The sequence below is a fragment of the Lutra lutra genome, chromosome 13, assembly GCF_902655055.1.
Source record: "Lutra lutra chromosome 13, mLutLut1.2, whole genome shotgun sequence".
NCBI classification, from domain to species: Eukaryota; Metazoa; Chordata; class Mammalia; order Carnivora; family Mustelidae; genus Lutra; species Lutra lutra.
Genome location: NC_062290.1, coordinates 94,194,996 through 94,217,012, shown reverse-complemented (window position 1 = coordinate 94,217,012; position 22,017 = coordinate 94,194,996). Strand labels below are relative to the sequence as shown.

The window sequence follows — 22,017 nt, the reverse complement described above, 5'->3', positions numbered from 1 at the left end:
GGCAGGCTGGGGCTCTGGGGCTCTGGGGCCCTGGGGAAGAAGGGCGAGCACACGGTGCTCTAGGGTCAGAAGGACAGGGCAGAGAGCTGACCAAGGATTCAGTGCTGTGGGGGCCACAGAAGGGGCCCACGCTGGTGGCACGGTGGGGACAGAGGCCTGTAAGAAATAGATTGGGCAGAGGATCCAGAGCTGCAGGGACAGCCACAAGACCACCCACATCTGACCCAAAGCAGCCCCTGGACCCCTCGTTCACGGCCCTGCGGCACACAGTGGGCCCACACAGTGGTTCCCTGCCAGCACCCTCCCCCGCCTAGCAGAACCCCATCTCTGCACCCCATCTCCGTCTGCTTCCTTCCCTATCCGCCCAGCCACGGATGTCACCCCGCCCCACCCCCAGCTCCTACAGCAGGTCCAGGGACCCCCACCAGCTCCCCAGCCCAACCCTGCTCGCTGGCTATGGGCAAGGATGCCTGGAGCCCAGTGGCTACTAACCACTAACCACTAATTAAGTGACCCTTCCTGACCAGGTGCATTTCCCTCCCGTAACCACCCCTCACCCTTCAGGATCCCTCCTGCCCCCAGGTGCCCCCAGCAGAGCCACGGCCGAGGGGCTGGATAGCGCCTGGCCCCGAGATGCTCAGATTCTGGACCTGGGACACAGAGACCACGTCCAAGAGCCACGGTGGTCCCTGCGTGGTCACAGAGATGTGGTGGCCGAGACTGTCATTTGGAGGGGGTCACAGCAGACCGTGGGGGAGCAGGGGTCAGGGAGAAACAGGAGGCAGAGCCCCCGGGAAAGAAGAACAGATGAAGGACACCAGAGTGCCCAGCAGACTCGACCCGGGGGGCCCGGGGAGAATGTAGCCTCCCTCAGGAAAGCCGTCCCCCCGGGGCCCCCACGCTGCCCAGACACCCCCCCACCAAGGAGCAGTGCTGGCCCCGGGCTATCGCTCCACCATAGCCTCGAAACACGAAGCTGCGGCCAGCGAGGACAGCTCGGGCTCCGTGTGCCAGACCCGAAACCCCAGGAGGCCTCCGGGCAGAGGCCACACCCCCGATGAGTTCGACACAGCATCGCTACCGAGCCCCACAACACCACGCGGGTCTGTACCCCCGGACACGAGCACCCTCGCACGCACGTTCACAACCACGGCCGCCAGCAGGGAAGCGGGCGGAGCGGCCGCGGCCCACCCGCGAGAGCATCTCATCCGGCCCCGAGGAGGGACGAGGTACCGACCCACGGGGCCACGTGGATGCACCCTGAGGTCACCGAGGGAGAGAAGCCAGACGCCACGGGCCGCGGGATTCCATCTCCAGGCAGTTTCCGGAAGAGGCAAGTCCCGAGGGCCCCAGAGCGGCTGCGGCTTGCTGGGGGCTGGGAAGGAGGCAGGGGGGTGGGGGCTGCTGCGGGGCCGGGGCTTCCTTTAGGGCTGACGGGAATCTTCTGCAAAGGGGCAGCTGGAGACAACGGCGCAACCCTGGGAACTTCCTTCCAGCCGCGGAGCCGCACCCTTCCAGGCGGTGAAGCTGGATGAAGCCGGGTGAAGCCGGTCAGCCCAAGGCTACTGTCTTCTCCGTCCCGCCCCCAGAAAAGGGGAGGGGCCGGCCCTCCTGTCACCGGAGCCCTGTTCCCCAGTCCGCAAAGCACACAAATGGGTCTGGGGCTCTGGAAGGAGAGTGACATCTGTCCCCGCACCCCTGCCAGGCAGCACCAGGTCCTCCGCGGCAGAGGGCCCGCGCGCAGGCGGGAAGGGGCCGGCAGCAAGGAGCTGTGTTTGTGACCCTTACAGTCACCGAGTGTTTCTGTAAACGGTGGCAAGGCCGGCTCAGCAGCCCCCGTACTGGAAAGGGCCCAGCCCCGGAGCAGGCCACAGGGGCTCCACGGCGTCGAACCCTGCCTCCCGCTCCTTGGGATGGGGTCATTCCCGGACTCCCTGCAGCTCCCCCCACCCCAGCCTGATCTTTTCAAGGGGATTCAGCACACTCTGGGATCCCACGGGCTCCGACGGCCAGCGTCCTGCCGCATTTCTCCCAAGCATGACTGGACCACAAGAACTTTCTTCTGAAGGAGACGCAAGATGTAGGGGGCCTTGCCCTCTTCGCAAAGCCCCCCGAGAACACGAGGCTTAGACGAGCCCCTCGTCTCCGCAGAGAAGCCCACGGCCAATATCAAGGACCCAAAACTCACAGGCGTAACCCAGCACACACACGTGCACAGATACACACAACACACGTGTGCAGACACACGACACGCATGCACACGACACACACACGTGCACCTGGACTGCACGTGCAACACACGCGTGAACACATACAACACGCGCGCCCTGCCTTCCCTTCCCGAGGGCTGCAGGGAGACGGGCCCAGGCCCCAGCCGCGCCCACATGGGGAGCAGGGCAGGCGGGGTCTGGTCGCTGGCGCGCCTCTCCCTCCTAACCGGAGCTGGTGCTGGGTGCCGACTTGCTCAGATAAGGCAGAATAAAGAACAAGATGAATCACCCGCCCAGCCGTCACTGGGCTGACCGCTAGCTGACAGCGATTCACTCGGGGAGTTCTCTCCTGGGGAGACAGCCCTCCTTGCAGAGAGGGAGGGAGGGTGGCAGCGCTGACAAAGGCCGCCTGGGCCAAGCCGGGACAGAGCACCTGCCGCTGGTCCAGAGCCCAGTCCCGGGAAACCATGCTTTGAGATGCAGGGGGAGTGGGGAGCGGGAGTCTCAGTGGCAGGTGCAGAGGGAGGCAGCAGGGGTGGAGAGAGAAGGGCAGGGAAGCAAGGAGAGGGACGGGAGGGACAGGGCAGATGCTGAGGGATGGGCCTCCAAGGGGAAGCCCACCTCTCCAGTGCAGCTGGCTTTCCCAGGCCAACAGCCACTTTGTTCCCCTGCAAAGCCTCCCCTGGAGGCCTCCAGTCTTGCTGAAGCATTTAGTCAGTGCCTCCTGTGTGCAGATGCCGGGGCAGGTCTGGTAGACATGAGAGGGATCTGATGTCAGCGTCTGACGTCCTGCGAGCCCGGAGCCAGTGGCTCCACCTCTCTGAGCCCTAGCGTCCTGGTCCGCCGAGTGTGAGGCTACAGGGGGCCCCACACGAAGACGTCCCACGCTTTGGGGCCGGGGTGCAGTAAACGCTCAGCAGAGAATGGATAAGAAGGACAAGGTTGTTACCCTCCTGGGGCCGGAAAGCCCCACAGTCCCCAGCCTGGCTTTCCTCCTTGATGGCACACAAGTGTCTTCAACAAAGCCAAGTAGCCCGCACGCCAGTCCTCCCTACCCAGGGCTGGTGAGGGGCCAGCCCACACGCTCATTCGGTTTTCTGCACTCTGCACCTCTCCTCCCTGGAGGACCCCTGCCTGTCCTCCCCTTGGAGAGGCCTAAGTTCCTTCTCCGTTCCTGATCAGAAGCCGTTCTCCAGAGAGGATCCAGCAAACGCCTCAGCGAGGAGAAGTAAGTGATGAAGCCTGACAGGTTACCTACATCAATAGGAACGTTAGAGTCAAAGGAATGACTCCCTAATGGTGGAATGTCAAGTTGAATATTTTTTATGACATATCAGGGAACTGAAAACTTACCATGAGAAAAAAAGAAAACTCTTTTTTTTTCTGCAAAAGGCCTGTTTATGTTCACAAGAGCTAGACCTATCATCCAGCCAGTTGCAAAGGCATAATCTCCAAAGTGTCCTCAGCTACTCACGAACAAAATAATGGCCCCACTGAAAATGTATACAGTGTACCAAGGGGCCACAGCTGTTGCAAATGCACCAGACCTAACTCTGAGCCCAGGCCCGAGAGGTTCACTTACCCACTAAGCCCCCAGGCAGGTGCCACCCTCCCTTGTAGATGAGGAGATCAAAGTTTAGAAGGAAAGCATTCTGCCCAGCCATCAGGCATCTGTTAAAGAGCGGAGCTGTTCTGCCCTCCCCCTACCCCAGACAGAACCCTAAAGGCCCCAAAGGGAGAATCCTGGAGACAGAAAGGGCTGGTCGAACCCCACGCCGATTTGTCCACAGAGGCTGGGACGGAGCACCGCCCACGGACCCACGACCACAGCTCAGGAGGCTCCTAGTCCACGATCCCGATGCCCACAGAGTCCGTGTCTAGTGGGGCCGCTCCCTGGCTCACAGACATGACCTCACTGTGTCCTCCCACAGTGGGAAGGGCGCGGGGGGGGCCTCTGGGGTCCCTTCCTGCAGCTCCTCCCGGCGACCTCCTCCCCTCCCAAGGGCATCCTGACACCTTCACCTGGGGCAGAGTTAGGTTTGAACACATGACTCTGGGGGTGACACCCACCCAGCCTACCACAGCCCCCCAGCCCAACGGCAGACACTGAACCCATGAGACAGAAAGCCTCCCCAGCCCTGGATCCCAAACAGCTGCCGCCCACCGCCGGCCCTCCCTGGCTGAGCCCCCAGCCCGGCCCAGCACCACCCCTGGACCGCGCCTGGTGCTCCTTTCCCCAACCTCCTTCCGAGGGCGTCAGCGACCCCTCATTTCCCCACGTCGCTGCCTCCATCTTCCAAAGTGATTGAGATTCTAACACCATTAAACGTGATTTAATTTGCTTTTCCTAATGATATGCCCACAGTATTAGGGCATCTCCTTTTCCACTTGAAAGACGTCTCAGGGTGATTTCCACCAGTTAAATTAGTAGGGACACCATTAGAAATGTTACAGAGGAATCGGTGCCTCCAGCTCAGCTCTAAACTCTTACAAGGAGGAGGAAAGTGGTCCTCGCTGGGGCAGAGAGACAGAACGGGGCAGAAGGCTCACGCGTCCCCATCTCAGTCCCACATTTTCCAGAGCCTCTATTTGCCCATCAAACCCACGCCCAGCCGCTGCCCCCCGCTACCTCCATCACCAGGATGCATCTAGAAATCCAGGCCGCGGCACCTGTGGGGAGGCCCTTCCAAGCACTCACAGGCTGGGACGACGGGCCCTCCACACACACGCGTCTCGCTCGCATCTCAGGTCCCCACGGGGCTGAGGTCATGTCCACTCCCGTTTCGTAGATGACGGAGGCCAGCAAGGCTACGCAGCACAACCGAGGTCCCCCAAGCCCGGGCCTGTCTCACTCCAGCCCGTCCTCAGCCCCTGGGACCCATGGCCTCCCCACGGTCACAGTCGTGTCCTCCAGTCCTCTCCACCACTTGACTTTCCCTCCTTCCCTCCGTCGCCGGCCTGCCTGCAGCTCCCGTGGTTTACGGCCGCACTGTCCACAGCGGCCTCCTCGCCGGCCTCCCATGCTGCCACGTCTCTGCATTTCCGGTGCTGGAGGATAAAACCACCACGGTGCCGGCTCCGGAACCTTCCACGGGAGGAGCACCATGGCCACGCTTCCCCTGAGTTCTCACCGCCAACCTGCGCAGCAGGTCCTTGTGAGGAGCGGAGGGCCCGGCCCGGCTGGGGTGGGCCAGGGGACCCGAGGGCACTGCGGAGCTGCCTCCTGCGACCTGTCCCAAAGCCACACAGCCCTGGGTGGGGGCTTCGCGGAAACCGGGCACCCGGACTCCCGGCCCAGGTCCTCCCTGTCCCCAGTGGCCGGGAGGGCAGGCCAGTGGCACTGCCTTTCTAACCCCCAGGTCAGACAGGGCCTCTCACTGAGGAGAGGCGCCAAGACACTGGATTTTTCCTGAACGTTCCTCCCATCTCGGGAGGGAGAAAGGGCACTTAGCCGTTTTTGCCACCAGCTAAAATATTTCAGTCTCAGATCAAGAAGGAATGCAAGCCGGAAACAGCATACAGCTCAGCGCCAGACGGATTTGGTCTGTCCCAGGGAAGCAGGACAAACAGGGCGCTCTTGGCAACCCCGGGCGGGAGGGGAAAGGCCCGGCCCCTCCTTTGTCTTGAGCCCAGAACCAGCTGCTGTCGGCTTCAGACCCCAGTGTGGGCCCGCCCTCGGGCCGGGCTAGGCGCGCACACGTGTGGACCCCACCACGGGCCAGGGGCCAGGCTCCCCTAACTATGCACAAGTGCCCCCGAGATTCGAAAGCAGCAGCACACACCAGTGAACCCACCAGTGAGGGGGTCTCGCATCAGAGGCCGAGCTGACAGCCTCATCCGGTCTTCCTGAAAGGTTGTCCTTGGGGCCTCCCCTCACCCAGGGCCTGAGCTCCCAGGGCCAGGAGAGAAAGGCCAGGCCCTGCCTTGGACCCCCCAGAGAGCCAGGAGGCAGGCCTGTGTCCCCACCTGCACAAGGGCTCAGCCTGAGACTGCTAAGGCCCGCCCCTCCAGGCGCAGGGCTCCTGCCTCAGGGACCGTTCCTCCCCACGTGCCTGCCCTCTGAGCGCCCTGGCTGGCCCTCCCCGGACCCCAGGACACAGGGGTTAGCCTGGGGCTGGGGCTGCTGTCACCCTGAGCTCCCTCTGCCGTCTCGCACACCTGCCAACCTGCCACAGTGCCCGGTGATGACCGGCCGCGCCCTCCACACTGATGGGAGCCCTACCTGGGGGGCCTGAGGGTCCCGGTCCCCGAGGGCTCCAAGTACCCTGCACATGCCCGAAGGGAACACCCCCAACTCCGAGCTTCCTGCCGGCCCCTTCCTGGCTGGCTGGCACCCCCCGCCGTGGGGCACTGTCACCAAGTACGGATCAGAAACTCTAACTGGAGATGTAACTCATAATTAGCCTTTCATTAATTAAAAATGGGAAAACTAATTACTTAATAGATGCCATTGGCTTCATCTGCGTCAAATTTGAAAACGTATTTTCCTAAGAGGAGAGAATATTCACAAGGGTCCCTGGAGGGCAAAGCCAGGCACACGGACTCAGAGGTCCCCTGATGACCTTGGCCCTCAGCCTCCAACTCAACCCCCCCGGCCCCCCAGACAGCCCCCCACATAGGAGCAGAGGCTGGGGGTCTGTCCCTCTCAGCACTCTGTCCTCTGCATCTGGCCTGGCTGGGCACTCCCTCCTAGGTGGTTGTGGAAGGGGGGGAGGGGGATGGGCTCTGGATGTCCAAGAGGAGAGCTGAGTCTCGCTCTACGGTCGCTGGCCTCTGGGTGCCAAGCCCAGACACAGTGGGACTCATCTCCTGACCGCTGGGTCCCCCAGCCGGACCGAAAGAATGACGGCTACAGCTGGGCTCCAGCCTGAGCTTGGCCCTTCTTGGCCGTGACACGGAGCGCACACGGTGCCTCCGGTCTAGACAGACCCAAGAGTGCCCGCCTTCCCTGCCCCGACCTGCGACCTGCACTGCACGGAGTGTGAGACCAGGATCAAAGGTGTCCACACCTTCCGTGCCACGCACAGCGGGCAGCCAGGGGCCACTGTGGCAGTGCCACCAAGGCTGCGGTCACAGCCACTTCACTCCCAGGAGGGCCCCATGATAGCCACCATGTTTGCAAGGCTGTGCTGAGCCCAGTATGTCCACACAGCCTGGGCCAGGGGCGCACCTTCCTGGGACAGCCGGGGACGGTCCCAGTGCTGGCTGGACCAGAGTGAGGGGCTGGCCTTGACCTCCCGCACCGGGCCTTCTCATCTGTGGACTCAGCCGAGCCCACCCGTGTTCACGCTCTCCTTCCACGTCCGCTGAGCCGCCCATCACCACAGTGACCGGCCGTCCCCGAGAAGCACCTTCGTATCCGGCACCAGGGACCCCTGCTGCGTCCGGGGGCAGCCCCTCGGCATCCCGGAGGCCGCCCCAGGGAGCGGGCTCCAACTTCAAAGCCGGCCCCACCGCGTTCCCACGAGCTCCTCCCACTCCACCTGGCTCTGTGTGGAGGCCGGGAGGAAGCCCCAGGCCCGAGCACGAACAGCAATCAGCCGCTGATGAACACGGATCTCCACGCAGCCCGTCCGCCCAGGCGCTCGCGCTTCATGGAAATTCAGCCACGAGCACTGGATGTGAGAATTGTTCCAACGACGTCTGCAGGTGGCAGTCGCCGCGACGCTCCTAGCGCGGGCGGGCAGAGGGGCCGGGAGACGGTGTGCCTCTCTGGTCCCAACCAGGCAGCACACAGGGACAGAGGGGGCTCTGGCTGCCGCGAGCCCTGGAATCCCGGGGCTCCGGGTCCGTCTGGGGCTGGTGAGGGGCCCGGGCACCCTGAGGTCTCAGCTCACTCTGCAGCTGCTGGAACCTTCTCCCCCGACTCCCCTGTTTCTGGGAGGCATGGGGCAGCCCCCACCTCCCCTACCTGGCTCAACCGGGGGAAAAGAACGCCCACCGGGTCATCTCTGTTTCCTTGGCTCTGGCAAAACTGTGACCCCAGAACTGTCTTCCCAGCCGGGGTCACACACTTTGGGAAGGGGCCTGACGCCCCCACAGGAAAGCAGACGTGCCCTGTGGACCAAGTGCCCCACACGGGGAAGGCGCAGGGGGTGGGTGACTTTTAAGGATGGGGACCTTGAGGCCGGTGAAGCGGGGCCTGGACGGGCTCTTCTCAGACTGACCAGCGGATGTGGTCACTCGGCAGACACTTCTGTTCCGTCTTCAAAACAAACCACTGCCTCCCTCGAGCAGATGCTCCCACGACTCTACAAAAGGGGCCAAGACCGCCCAATGCAGAGGACTGTCTTTTCAAGAAACAGAGCTGGGAAATCTGGATGTCCACATGCGAAGAACGGGACAGTTGGACACTGACCTCCACCGCATACAAAAATTAGCTGGACATGGATCAAAGACCCAAATGTAAGACCTGAAACTATAAGGCTCTTGGAAGTAAATGCAGGAGGGGCACCTGGGGGGGCTCAATCATTAAGCTTCTACCTTCAGCTCAGGTCGTGATCCTGGGGTCCCGGGATGAAGCCCCGCATCGGGCTCCCTGCTCGGCGGGGAGGCTGCTTCTCCCTCTGCCTCTGCTGCCCCCCCCGCTTATGTGCTCGCTGTTAAATATATAAACAAAAAATAAATAAATATATAAATAAAATCTTTTTTTAAAAAAGAAGTAAATGTAGAAGAAAAACTTCCTGACACTGGATTCAGAAATAATTTTTTGGGCAAGGCACCAAAAACGGAGGCAAGAGAAGGAAAAAACAGCTACATCTGACTTCAAAACCTGTCTTTCATGCATCCAAGGACACTTCTTGGGAGAGTGGAAAGCAAGCCACGGCATGGGACAGAGTGCCTGTGAATCACGTGCCTCTCAGTTCATAGCCGGAATATATAAAGAGCTTGTACCACTCAACAACAAGGAATGGATTAGAACATGGGCGAAGGCTTTGAACAGACATCTCCCCGAAGACGACATGAGAAGGTGCTCAACATGTCGAACCATGAGGAGAATGCAAATCAAAACCACAGTGAGATCCGACCTCACGCCCTCCGGGGTGGCTGTATCTCTCTCTCTCTCTCTCTCGCTCTCTCTCTCACTCTCAAACACACACACACACACTAACCAGTGCTGGCAAGAATGTGCAGAACTTGGAGCCCTCGTACCCCCGCTGGGAAGGAGAAACGGAAAACATTAGAGCAGTTCTTCAAAACACGCACAACCACCATGGGATCGGCAAGTCCCCTTCTGGGCAGGCGCCCGAAACAAATGAGAGCAGGAACCCAAACAGCGACTCACACCCGCGCCCCCAGCAGCACTGGCCACAACAGCCGGAAGGGAGAGATGGCCCAAACGTCCATCCATGGGGGACAGGCAAGTGGCATGTGGCGTAGCCGCACAAGGGCATACGACCTGACCTTTAAGAAGGATGGGATGGACCCTGACAGGCGCGACCACGTGGGTGAAGCTCGGACACGGGACGCTGAGGGAAAGACGCCGGACGCAAAAGGCCACGTGGGACGGGATTCCCTGCCTCCAGAAGAGGCAAAGGCATGGAGACAGAGAACAGATGGGTGGTTGCCTGGGGCCAGGGCATGAGACTGGAGAGACCGTTTCCTCCTGGGGCAACGAAAACAGCTCTGAACAAGACAGCAGTGGCGGTCCCACCGCACCGTGAATATGCAGAACGCCTCTGGACTGAGCCCAAAAATGGCTAAAATGATCCATTTTATGTTCTATCCATTTTATCACAATTTCTTTTAAAAAAATTAAAGTCTGGGCACCTGGGTGGCTCAGTCACTGAAGTGTCGCCTTCAGCTCAGGTCACAATTCTGGAGTCCTGGGATGAGCCCCGCGTCAGGCTCCCTGCTCGGCAGGGAGGCTGCTTCCCCCCTCCCTCTGCCTGTGCACGTGAGTGCTCACAAGCACAAGCTCTCTCTCTCTCAAATAAATGAATAAAATCTTTAAGAAAAAGAACCAATTTTGAAAAAAATAAGGAAAAGAATAAAGAAAGTCAAAAAGGACCACCCAGGATACATAGCCACGGGCTCCAGCCCAAACTCCCTGATCCTTGAATGGGGCGGGGAGGGGGGAGCTTGAACGATGCAGCCTTTCGGGGCGGGCGGGTAGGAGGGGGTAAAGCTTTTGGAACCGCCATGGGGCCTCTCCCCCACCACGGTCCTGGCCGCTCTCCTTGTGATTCAGAGGAGACGCCCGGCCCCCACCATCTCAGAGCCGACCCTGCTGCAGCCGCCTGGTCTGGTCGCTGGGGATGGCCGACCCCTCCCTGCCTTTGCAAGAAGGAACATTGCCCGAGAAGGGCCTCCCAGGGTGCCAAGAAAGGATACCTTGTCGCAATTAATTATTCACATTTTGCTACTTTTCCCCTCTCCCCTTAGCCCTGCTCTACATTTTCTGCTGCAAACATGAGCCTGTCGGGCTTCAACAGAAACAATGCTTGGAGCCCTGGGGAAAAACAATTAGCCAATTAATATTTAATTAACTGTGGGCAGACGAAGAAGGCGCGCAGGAGTCACACCAGGCTGGGCTGAGAAAACGCTAACTCGAGGCCGCTTGAGTGGGGTTGCTGGCAAAGCCAGACACAGAGAGGAGGAGGACACCCACAGGGACAGCAGGCGCGCTCGGGACGACCCCCACCAAGGGATCATCTGGGCAACGGTGTGCTCACAGATGGAGAAACTGAGGCCCAGATGTGAGGACTGGGCGCATCCTCCTGGCCCACCTTCTCCATCCCCAGCTTCTCTATCAGCTGTGACGGAGTCCAGAGTCCCCGCATCCTCTCTCCCTGGAAATGAATCGTGAGCAAGAAGGAGGTTAAAGGGTCCCGGTGGCACCTCAGCCGAGGCCCCTCTCAGAGAACTCTCGGGCCAGGTGTGGGCGCCACCCCCTCCCCGGGACCCCGCCCAGGGGTTTGGAGGCACCATCACAAGGGCCCAAAGGCCCCGGGCCTTACGCACAAGGGCTGCCCACCCCACGCCAGGGGCACTGGGGGCAGACCCACCCCTCACAGCACGGCTCCGCACACCTGCTCGACGTCTGGACTCGGCACTGAAACCGAAACGCACCTGCCACTCCCTCCACCACCGCAAAGGCGGGGTCAGCCAACAGCTGGGGTCTGGAGGGGAGCAAAGAAAACCACTCCCACCCGAGTTAGGAGACAACGTGTGCATGTGTTACACGTGTGTGTGCGCAGATGTGCGTGCACACGTGTGCGTGTAGGGGTGCACATATGCGTGCGTGTGCGTGCATCTGGCTGTCCGGGTCCCCGGAAAGCGGGTGGGCTCCTGGCGGCGGGAACAGACAGTCCGCAGACAGTAGGAGGCACGGTTTGGAGCAGGAAACCTGCACCACCAGCCCCGCACCGGGCCCTGCTCGGCCTGGGGCTGCTCCTCCCGCACGGCGGCTGCGTCTGAACAGTGAGTGTGCGGCAGACTCGGCGACCGGAGCGCCGGGTCGACGACACACAAGCAGTCACCGCAGCGTCAGTGTCTGCGAGTCCTCAAACGAGCCTCGAGGAAGCGCCCAGGGCTCTGTACCCCACAGATGAGTGAACACACACCAGGAGGAGCCGGGCAAGCACGTGGCAGTGCAGGGCCAGAGTACAGACATAAGGGGTGTCCGATCGATGTCCTGAGGCTGCCTGCTCCTCCTCCCCCAACCAGACAGTGCCCCAGGGACTCGCTCATCGATGCAGACACTAAACAGAGAAATCGATGATGGGGCTGACGCAGCACAAGCTGGACGGGGTGAGGCTGGTGCTCAGAGGCAGGAACCACCGGCACACCCCGCCCCCTGCCAAGGCCACCAGCCACCTGCTCAGCAGGGCAGGGGACGAGGACACCACCCTGAGAGCAGCAGGTTCCAAAACCAGTGCGCATGGCCGCACCTGCCAGGCCCTCCTCCACACTCCTCAAAGGGGCAGCCGAGCTACAAACCCATTTTACAGATGGGGAGACTATGGCCCCAAGAGGTAAGGTGACTTCTGAGTCCCGCCGAGTGCCCTCTGGGCACCATTCTGTCTGGAGCTCTGAAAGCTGTCTCAACGGCTCCATCCCCGCCTGGCTTCTAGAAGCATCCGTGCTGTCAAGAAGCCCTAGGACAGTGGCGGGCGGGATTGGTGGGAGACGCAGAGGGGGGACGGCAACAACAGGAACACAGGGAGGTCTGGCAGAGCAAGCCGGCTCTGTCTCATGGGCCCACTCCCCCAGGAGACCCCTGGGGTGCTGAGGTCTGTGCTGATGGGCTCAGTGGGAAGACACCTGCCCCAAGCACGGTGGGGAAGGGCCCCTGTGTCCTACAGACAGAAGTTAAGGGGGTACGGGGTGGGGCCACAGGTCCAGGCTCTGGACCCAGCCAGGGCAGTAGGAGGGCCGGCAATGCTGGCAGACGTGCCCCTGCTTCCCATGCCCAGGACATCATCCCGGCATCCCGCAGCTGCAACCAGGCCTGCCACAAACCGCCCCCCCCCACGACTACCGAAGCCCCAGTCCCAGCAAGGGCGGCCTGGGCTGTTATGGACCACTGGTTTCAAACTACATTTTTAGCCTCTTTGGAATCCTTAAAGCAAATGCCAGGCAAACGCACCACGGAAGGCAGGTAAGAGCAGGTTCACTCTGATTCAGCAGACCCTGCCCCCTGCCTCCTCCCGGGCTCCTGAGAGGCCCAAAGTGGTTTGAAATCCCTGCAGGACGGAATTAGCTGCACCTGTTCTGACCTTGGTGAGAAGACACGCCGTCGCTGCCCTGCGTCTTCTGAACCACCAAGGGCCAGCGCTTCCCTGCTTTGGTCCTCTTGCGGCCTCTCCCACGACAGGACAGCCCACTGGCCTCCGCTCCGCCCGGCTGGCCTCCACGCCGGCCTTCCCGACGCCCCTGCAGGTGGCAGAACCCCTCAGGGCTGACCAGGGCCCCTCCCCGGGTAAGGCCGCCTCACCTGGAGGAAGGGAGGGGGAGCCAGAATCCGCCAGCAGGACCCCCACAGCCCCCGACCGCACCATCACTGTGGGGCTCGCGTACCTCTCTACTTCGTGAGGTCTCTGAGGGCTCCGGAAGCCAGCAGGCAGCCCCGCGCCTGCCAGCGACAGGAGGAAGAAGGACAAGAGGGGACACGGGCGGAAAGCGGGGATGGGGCAGCCGGCATCACACCCTGAACTACGCAGTGGCCTGAGGGCCCACCCCAGTCTTGCTGACGGCCAGCTCTCACCACCGCTCCAGTTTCTGAGCCTAGAAAATGTCTCCATGAACCATAAATCGGAGAATTAGACACACTTGTCGGAGGGGATGCAGACCTTCCTCGAGGGCCGTCCGTTGTGCCCAAACGGAGGCTAACGTGAGCCCCACTGACAGGGGCACCTGCGGGTCCCGGGCAGGTAGGGAGGCCTGGGCTGGGCTGGGGCAGCACCCACTGGGCACGATGGGATGCCCCGTGGGGGGAGGGCCTGGAGGGCCACCAGATGCCCAGGCCCCCGGGCCCCTGCAAGGCAGCTGACCCACCGAGGGCTCCAGGGTATCCTGACCAGAGGCTTCCCGGGCTCCTCCTATAAGAACCACGTATCCACACAAAGGCAGACTGGCCGGCGCCCCACGTGCAGAGTGCGATTCTAGACACCTGGGGGACGTCAGTAACCCAAGTCCCCACGGCCAGGAGGTGGACGGCGACAGGCACGCTGAGAAAGGTGGCTGTTGTGCTTCATGGTGGTGCCGCGCTCCAGGGAGCCGGCAGCGAGGGGCACGCCACCCCTCAACAGTGAGATCTGAACAGAGACCCCACAGCGGGGAGGAAGGCGGCCCTGCAGCCACGGGAGAACGTGCCGGGCAGTGGCGGGGGAGGCTGCAGGCGAGCCCAGAAAAGCGAGTGAGTGCGGCAGGAGCGGGCAGCGGGGCCCAGGAAGGGTCGTTCCCTGCAGGCTGGGGTCGGCATCCTGCTCTGTGAGGGGCGGTGAGACGCCCCACGTCGCCGCGCATGGGAAGATCACGTGAGCCGACCTCGGGGCCCAGCGCTCTCCAGAGACCAAAATACCAGAAAAAATCACAGAAACTCTGCGGTCTCACCAGGATCTTCTCTCCAAAATTCCCAACCAGCTTGGAAACTAGGGCCACGGCGATCCCTGGAAGACCCAGCCGAAGCGGGCCCCCTCCGCAGCCCTTCCCACGTCCGCTCCCACGCTGGGCCCTGTGCCTCCGACAGAGGACATGAAGGGACAAGAGAAAGGGTCCACCTGCCGCAGATTTTCCTACTGGCAAGCCCCTCAGCTCACGCGCCCCACACGCACAGCCCAAACTTAAACCCCTTAAGTGAGAAATACCAGGGGAGCTGGTTCTCCGGTCCTCCAGCTCCCGGGAGATGGAGCCTGCTGGGGGCCGAGTGGGAAGAGGAAGAAACCAGTGCCACCTCGACTGGGCCTCGCGCTGCCCGTCCCCGCTGAGACCTCACATGCTGCGCGAGGGGCCGCAGTCTTCATCTCATCCCTGCAGAAAGGAAAGCTCGAGGAGCCCAAGCCTTCGCAAAATCTGGACCCCCACCCAGGTCTAGAGGACAGGAAGCCCCTCTCTCTCTGGCCGGCCACCCCCAGCACCTGGCTCTGATAGAACCCACACAAGAGAAGGCTCCAGAAGGCAAGCACCTGGCCAGCTTCCCCAGTGAGCGGGCGGGCTCCTTCAGGGCTGGCCGCACCCAGGGCTCCTGCAGCCCTCGAGGTCTCCAGGGGTCCACCTGTCCGCTGCCCCCACCAAGGCCTCTGCGCAGGATCTCGCCAGGGAGCAGAGAATCCGGCCTGCCCCTCCCAGCACTCCTCCCGGGTCAAGTACACACCTTCTGAAGCTTCATGGGCCCCAAACGCCAGCTCCTTCTGCACCTGCCCTGCTCGGCCCACTCTGCCCCAGCGGAGAGGCCAAAGGAGAAGCCCAAGGGCCTGGGGCTGGGCCAGTCTATACACAGGCGGAAAGCGGGAACCTACCCCAGCTCTCCAGAGTGGGGAGGGGCTTAGTCTGTCCCATCACACAAGTCGTGCACTGAAAGGTCCAGTGTCATGGCTGAGAGGTGGGCCAGAGCCCAGCATCTTCTGGGGAAGTTCTAGGATTTCCACTCTCTCCTCTCTCCTACAACTGATGGCACAGGAGCTAATCTGGGCCTCCCCTTGGAGGGCAAAGACCATGTCTCTCCCTTTTATCTCTACTATAGTGAGTGCTTCACAAATGCACAGTATATTAAGTGCTTAATGGCTTGGCGGGGGACGGTAGATGGGTGCGCGGCTGGGCTGGTGGGTAGAAGGGTGCATGGCTGGGCGGGTGGGAGGGTAGATGGTGGGTGGCTGGGTAGGTAGATGTGTGCATGGGTGTGCAAATGGCTAGGTGGGTGGACAGAGTAATGAATGAATGCACCAATGCCTTTTCTCCCCAAGGAATGACTCCAGCAACACTGGAGATGGGAAGCTGAAAAGCAGGGGCTTGGAAATGGCACAATGAAACCAGGACAGGAACAGGGTCTGCCTTCCTGCTGGTGGGGACTCAGCGCTCCGGGGCCAGCGGTGGGGGTCAGGGGGAGGGCAGAGCAGGCAGTCGCGTCTTCACAGTCTGACGTGAGTGAGGGCCTCCAGACCCACCCGGAAGAGTCAGACTGAGCCGGCGGAGCTCCTGGAGGGGCTCCTCAAAAGGCTAAGCCGGGCCGATGGGAAACTCCAGAAACATCCCTGAAGAGACACGCAGAACCTACACTCCGTCTCTGTGCCCAGACGGAGCTATGCACGGGGACCTCCCCTCTCAGAAGATAACACCCGAATAAAGACCAGACGCGCTCCTTCTCACCAGCCCGCCAGCAGCCTGCCCTCCTGTCTGCCGCTGCACCCCACCCAGCGCCACCCTCCAGGGGTGGGAGAGTCCCTGTGCCTCTGGGTACCAAGCAAAGCAGGCCACGGGCGCTGAGGCTCTGCTGGTATTGTGGTTTTTTCCAGGATTCCATCCCGGGACATCAGGAGGGACGAGCCGAGCAAACAGACTTGGGACAGCGGGTGCCTACGGGAGCAGCACATCCCAGCGCCCCAAGCCTCTGCCGGCTCCCAGCTTGGAAAGGCTAACCACAGGTCTACCTCCATGAGAAACACATGTGGGGCAGGACGAGCTAATGAAGAGACGCTTAGCCAGATGGACGGGCAGGACGGGGCCGCCATGCAACCAACAGGAGGTCAAGGGGCCAAGGAGAAGGGAAGCGAAGAACACAGTGAGCCCCCTGGGGCGAGTGCGGGGCTGAGCTGAGCTCCGGAAACACAATCCTGCTTCCTGCTCGGCCGAGCTCGGAGGGCGGTATTCTCACCACCATCTCACAAGTAGGATTTGGAGAAACTGAGTCAGCCACCGAGGCTTGCCGGACTCAAACCCAGCCCCCAAGCGTCCGCAGTCCGTGTGCTCAGCCCTCTGGCTCTGTCTTCCAAAGGTGCGGACTTACTTTACGAGTAAAATAACAGAGGACAAAAGTCAGAGGACACAGGCCTACAAGGGTCTAGTTCTGTTTCAGCCAAACCTGGGGAGGGGACAGTGACAAACGCTTGGCATTTCAGGAGCCCGTACTGAGGGCTGGACGCCTCGCCCCCTCCCACCGGGCAAATGGAGGTCAGAGGCACCGGGTCACCTGCCAAGTCAGCCAGCCGGTTAGCAGGGCCAGAATGTGAATCAGTCTGACTCGAGGGTCACAATGTGGAGAGCAGAGAGGCGGTGGGGAGCTCTCCCCGAGACCTGCCCCCCCAGAGCCAAGGGGCCTCGGTGCACAGCATGAATCGAGGGCACCCCCGGACACAGCACGCAGGTCGGAGGCGTCACACCACCTCCATTCCCAGCAACGCCCACGGCAACTCCAAATGGTGACAAATGACAAATGAACAGCCCACTCCCGGTTTCCACTGCAGAGGCCACGGCGTGGCAAAGCAGCACCAGTATCCATCACTGTGTGCTGTGGGCAGACCGGGGGCCAGCGCCAGCCGCAGCCCCTACGTAGCCCCTCTGCGTGCAGCTGGGACATCGCCCTGGAGCCAAGCAGCCTCCCTGAACCCCTGAGGAGCACAAGGGCCCCCCCCCCGCACACCGCGTGGCCACACGGTCGGTGGGTCGCGTGACGGGAGTCTGAGCTACATGAATGGGCGTCTGTCTTACCCCATCGCACTCAGCTGCCGCACATCAAAACCAAATGCAATTACAGACTGTCCCCCCTGCGCACCGCCGGCGAGAAAGGAGCCTGGCCAGGGAGTATCCTGCCTTGTCCTCCACGCGGTTATCGCAAACAGCAGCTCTGTGCGTGAGTGTATGCGACGTACGTGTGTATGTGCGCTCCTAGCCAGGGAGGGCACTGCCGTGCACAAGGAGGAAGAACAGGAGGCGGCTCCAATCCCTGTGAAAGCAACCCCGGGGAACTGAGAAGCCCACTGATGGGACAGGACGCCAGCAAGACCCAGACCAACCTTGGTGCTCCCACCCTAGCACACGTGTCCGGGGGCACAGGGAGCCAGGCGGCCGGGAACCCCAGGCAGGAGCATCGCAGCAGCAGGGACTGGAGTGAGCCCTTCCGGGGGAACGGACACCGCTCAGAAGGGGCGATGGTTCTTGTGGGGGTCTGTGAATCTCCTGTCTAACGAATTCCAGAATGCGGGGAGGGGACCATCAGCCCAGGTGGCTTATGGGAAAGTCCAGGCTACTGCCGGGGACAGTAGCGCCTCAAGGCAAGGGTCGTCCCCAAGCGTGTGCGCAGCACTCGCAGCGGCAGATGCAGAAGCCCCCCCCTTTCATAAATGATGCCTTCACAGCACATTTCCTCAAAAGCCCAGTCTCCGATAACGCTTCTCAGGCAAATTAAGCAATAAATATCTTCTGATGTTTCCCATCAGCAGGTGGAAACGGCTCCTCGGGCAGTCCGGGAAGCGGCGGTCTGGCCGAGCCTGTGCCAGCAGCCCAGCGGGCGGGGCAGGACGGGTGCGGGGGGGCGGGGAGGGCAGGACGCGGTGGGGGGGGGGGGACGCACAGAGAACGGGACCCCCGGACCACAGACAGCACAGAACCAGTTCTTCCCTCCCGCCCCCGCCTCCCCGCAACGGAGGCTATCACGGCCCCCATCCCAGCCACGTTCAAGGAGTGGCCTGGGACCACACGTGACATCTCACGTGGCTGTGAAGGCAGGCTCGCCACGAAGCCAGCTCACAAAGGAGCTGAAACCCCCGCGCCCCGCCAGCCCACAGACTTTGCGGCTGCCACACCTGGGGTCCCTTGGCCGGACCCAGCAGAGCTTCTGAGTTGTCTGCCACGGACCCAGGGGATCACCTCCAGGGAACCTGGGGCTTCGGTCCTCAGCGACCCCCCCCTCCCACCCAACACATGCTTGCAGCCAGAGACCACTCCGCTTGCCTCTGCCATAACCGCCATGGCCCCTTTCACACGCACCTCGATAATCACGGCACCTTCTGCATCTCGGCCCCTCACAGGAGCCGGGCACCCCGTCAAGAACCAGAGATCCCGGGCAGCAAGTGCCCCATCTCCGCCCACATCCACTCCCAGCCTTCCCTCCAGCCCCCTGGATTCTCGATGCCTGATCTCACCTTGGGTGTCCTGCCACCCTCTGCCCCCCACGTGCCCTCCTGTCTGTAACGCGTCCCCGCCCGTGGGTGCGGGGCACGGCCGTGTTGGAGGGGCCAGGCCTGTCCCATCCGGCGCGCGTGCACTGAGCCGGCCCCGGACCCTGGAGAAGAGAGCACTCACCTTCCCGAAGTCCCGGACGTCAAAGAGGTCAAAGGGGTCAAACAGCTCGCTGTTTCGCAGCCCAAATTTGTCGTGGCAGACTTTCAGGAACGTGCGGATGTTCTTTAAGCACAGGAACTGGAGAAGAGAAGAGAAGAAGGCTGAGCCTATAGGGTCTACGAGAGGAGTTGCCGTCACCACGGCGAGCTCTGGCTTCCAGGAGCGGCAGAGACGCACACTCCAGCCCTGGGAAGCCTCGCCCCCCGCCGGCCTGAGGGTCCAGATGTCATCGGTGTCCCTGGCTCACCTTGGCCACTCATGACCCTTTGTCCCATACCCCTGCCCAGAGGATCCAGCTTGGACGATCGGGACCGGAAATAATGCTGGTTTGAGTCAGCAAAAACAGAGCATGAACGCACACCCACACGCACACTCACACACACTCACCGCCTACCCCAGCACAGACCTGCCCCCGTGGAAGCCATCCTGTCTGTGGCACACCCCGGGAACGGCACACACCCATCTCAGCGGGAAGCTAGGGGACGCACCAGGGCCAGAGCCCCACAGCCACAGTCGGGGCGTCTCCTCCACCCGGCAACCCCAGCTCTGAGCTCCCACCCGCACTGCGCTTGGTGAAGGCGCTGTGGCCGGAGGTCTGGGGTTGGGGCTGAACGGGAAGGCCGGCCGCAGCCCCCGTGGGGAAGGAGCTGGTAAAGAAGGCAGGAGGGCAGCAGGCCAGGCGGCCTGGAGAGCAGGATTCGGAGGGGGCCCAGCCCCAGGTTCGAATCCTGTCCACTGATTCCCACCGCAGGACCAGTGACAGCAGCTTTGGCTCCTGAGGGCGGCTTTCCAACCGCTGGGCCACGGTGAGCACTTGGATGGCCCAGCAGTCCAGCTGACAAAGGCATCCCTGAGGCAAGGACAGCGGCATGCATGGCCCGGGGTCCCGGAACTTCAGACGCTCGTCCTCCCCGGAAGCCATTCCCTAAGGGCCGAGGGCTGGACAGCAAAACTGGAGCGCGTGCCGCCCACTGGAAATGCAGACGCAAGGACAGACGGAGACGAAGAGGAGGCAGAAGTCACAAGCTACGGCGGGCCCGGCATAAACTGAGTGGCCCTCACCCCCGCCGTGCACCCCCCACGGGCCATGCCCACCCCCAACCGGGGCTGGCCGCTCCTTCCGCCCCGGCCGCGGCTGGTCCCAGTCACGGCCAGCACGGACTCACCGGCCCTGTGTGCATACGGTGTTCTCTGACCTGTGAGAGCAAACCGCAGATGTGACCCCATCTCCCCTGAACCGCCGAGGCTCCTAAGAACAAGGACCCACTTCCACAATGAGAGCACCCACGTCGGCGAATCCGCACGGACCCCACCCGTCCTCGTCCATAGATGTTCGTCCTCACACCCCTTAACAAAGGACAACTGCAATGTCCTGACGGCAAGAGACATTCCGGCCCCAGGTCCAGTGGTTCTTCTTGTCATGTCTCTTCCACGTCCGTGAGCCTGCAGCCGTACGCCCCGCAGAATTTTCCAGAAGGATGGATGCATTCCAAGCACCTGCCGTCCAGCAGGGCAGCCACGAGACCACGTGCCCACGGAGCACTTGAGGTGAGGCTAGTCGGACCGAAACAGCACATGGATTTTGTTCTGATTAATTTCTGTTGAGCAGCTATGGCTGCCGGTTTGGGCCTCAGACGGTCCTAAGTCTTGTCCTCCGGGAACTGAAGCTGCTGATCGCACGGACGCAGAAGGACCGACGGGAGGAGCCCACGCACACGAGGCCAAGCTCACTGAGACGGGTAGCACGGTGGTGCTGGCGCGGTGGCCGGCCGTGTCTCCTGGGGACAGTGTCAGTTTGGGACGAGGAACAAGTTCTAGAAGTCAGAGCGATGATTGTGACCAACACCGTGAAGGCGCCTAACGCGGCTGAACTGTACGCACACTAAAGATGCTTAAACTGGGGGCGCCTGGGGGGCGCCTCTGCCTTGGGCTCAGGTCGTGATCTCAGGGTCCTGGGATCGAGCCCCGCATCAGGCTCCGCTCAGCTGGGAGCCTGCCTCCCCCTCTCTCTCTGTCTGCCTCTCTGCCTACTGTGATCTCTGTCTGTCCAATAAATAATAAAATCTTTAAAAAAAAAAAAAAGATGCTTAAACTGCTAAATTTGGGGGCGCTGGGTGGCGCTGTCAGCTAAGCAGCTGAGTCCTGACATCGACTCAGGTCATGACCTCAGGGTCGGGGGATCAAACCCCACGTCAGGCTCCACACTCAGCGGGGAGCCTGCCTGACGTTTCCCTCTCATCTCCCTCTGCTCCCCCCCAACAAAAAGGTAAATCTTGTGTAACCTGATTATACTGCAGTAAAACAAAAATTTTTTAAAAAGAGAGACAGAGAAAGAGACCCCACAGGAAGGCCACATGCTGGTGGGGGCAGAGATCTGGGGGCGCTCTGTGCATCGAGAAAGGCCAGCGAGGGCTGGCAAACCGCCGGGAGCAGGGAGGAGCCCAGAGAGCCCAGCCCCCTCCCGACCAGGCGTCCAGCCTCCAGAACCGGGAGGAAACACGTCCTCGGCTTCACGCCCCCCAGTCTGTGGGCCAGCCACAGGCCGCCCCAGCCCACACCCCCGGGGTCCCGGCCAGTCTCAGACCTTCCCTCCTGCCCAGCAGTCTCAGCCCGGCTCCAGCTTCCACTGAGTATCCACGTTGTGCCGTCCTCGGCCTCCCATTTTTAGAGTTAATTACATGGCTCCTAACCACAATCGCAGCCCGCGAGGCCAGGCTTCCTCTCGGGGCTCAGGACGGGCGGGCATCCCTTGCCCTGCAGGCACAGCGTCTGTCTGCCTGGCCTCTCCCCGTGGCAGCCGCGTGGGCCCCAACCTTCCAGGACCCGGCCCCACGCAGCTCGCAGCCCACAGAAGGCTGGCCCTGGGGAAACTGAGGCACACAGACAGGTTCAGGCCCCCAGGAGAGGGATGCGGAAGCACCAGGCCCCACAGGAAAACAAGAGGAGGGAGGTGGCCTCATTCCCAGGGAGCGTCTGTGCACCTGGCCGGCTCTGCTGCTCTCTGCCACGGACGCCTTTACTCCCCACC

General features: G+C 61.9%; 1 protein-coding gene across 3 annotated transcripts in view; it reads right to left on the bottom strand.

The window, feature by feature from the left end:
- Positions 1–22,017, bottom strand: part of VAV2 (vav guanine nucleotide exchange factor 2) — a 160,952-nt gene that overhangs the window by 110,536 nt on the left and 28,399 nt on the right. For all 3 annotated transcript variants that reach the window (XM_047699270.1, XM_047699271.1, XM_047699269.1), the window contains exon 2: positions 18,951–19,067. In XM_047699270.1, the coding sequence (XP_047555226.1) occupies positions 18,951–19,067 (117 nt within the window). The remainder of the gene's footprint in view (positions 1–18,950; positions 19,068–22,017) is intronic.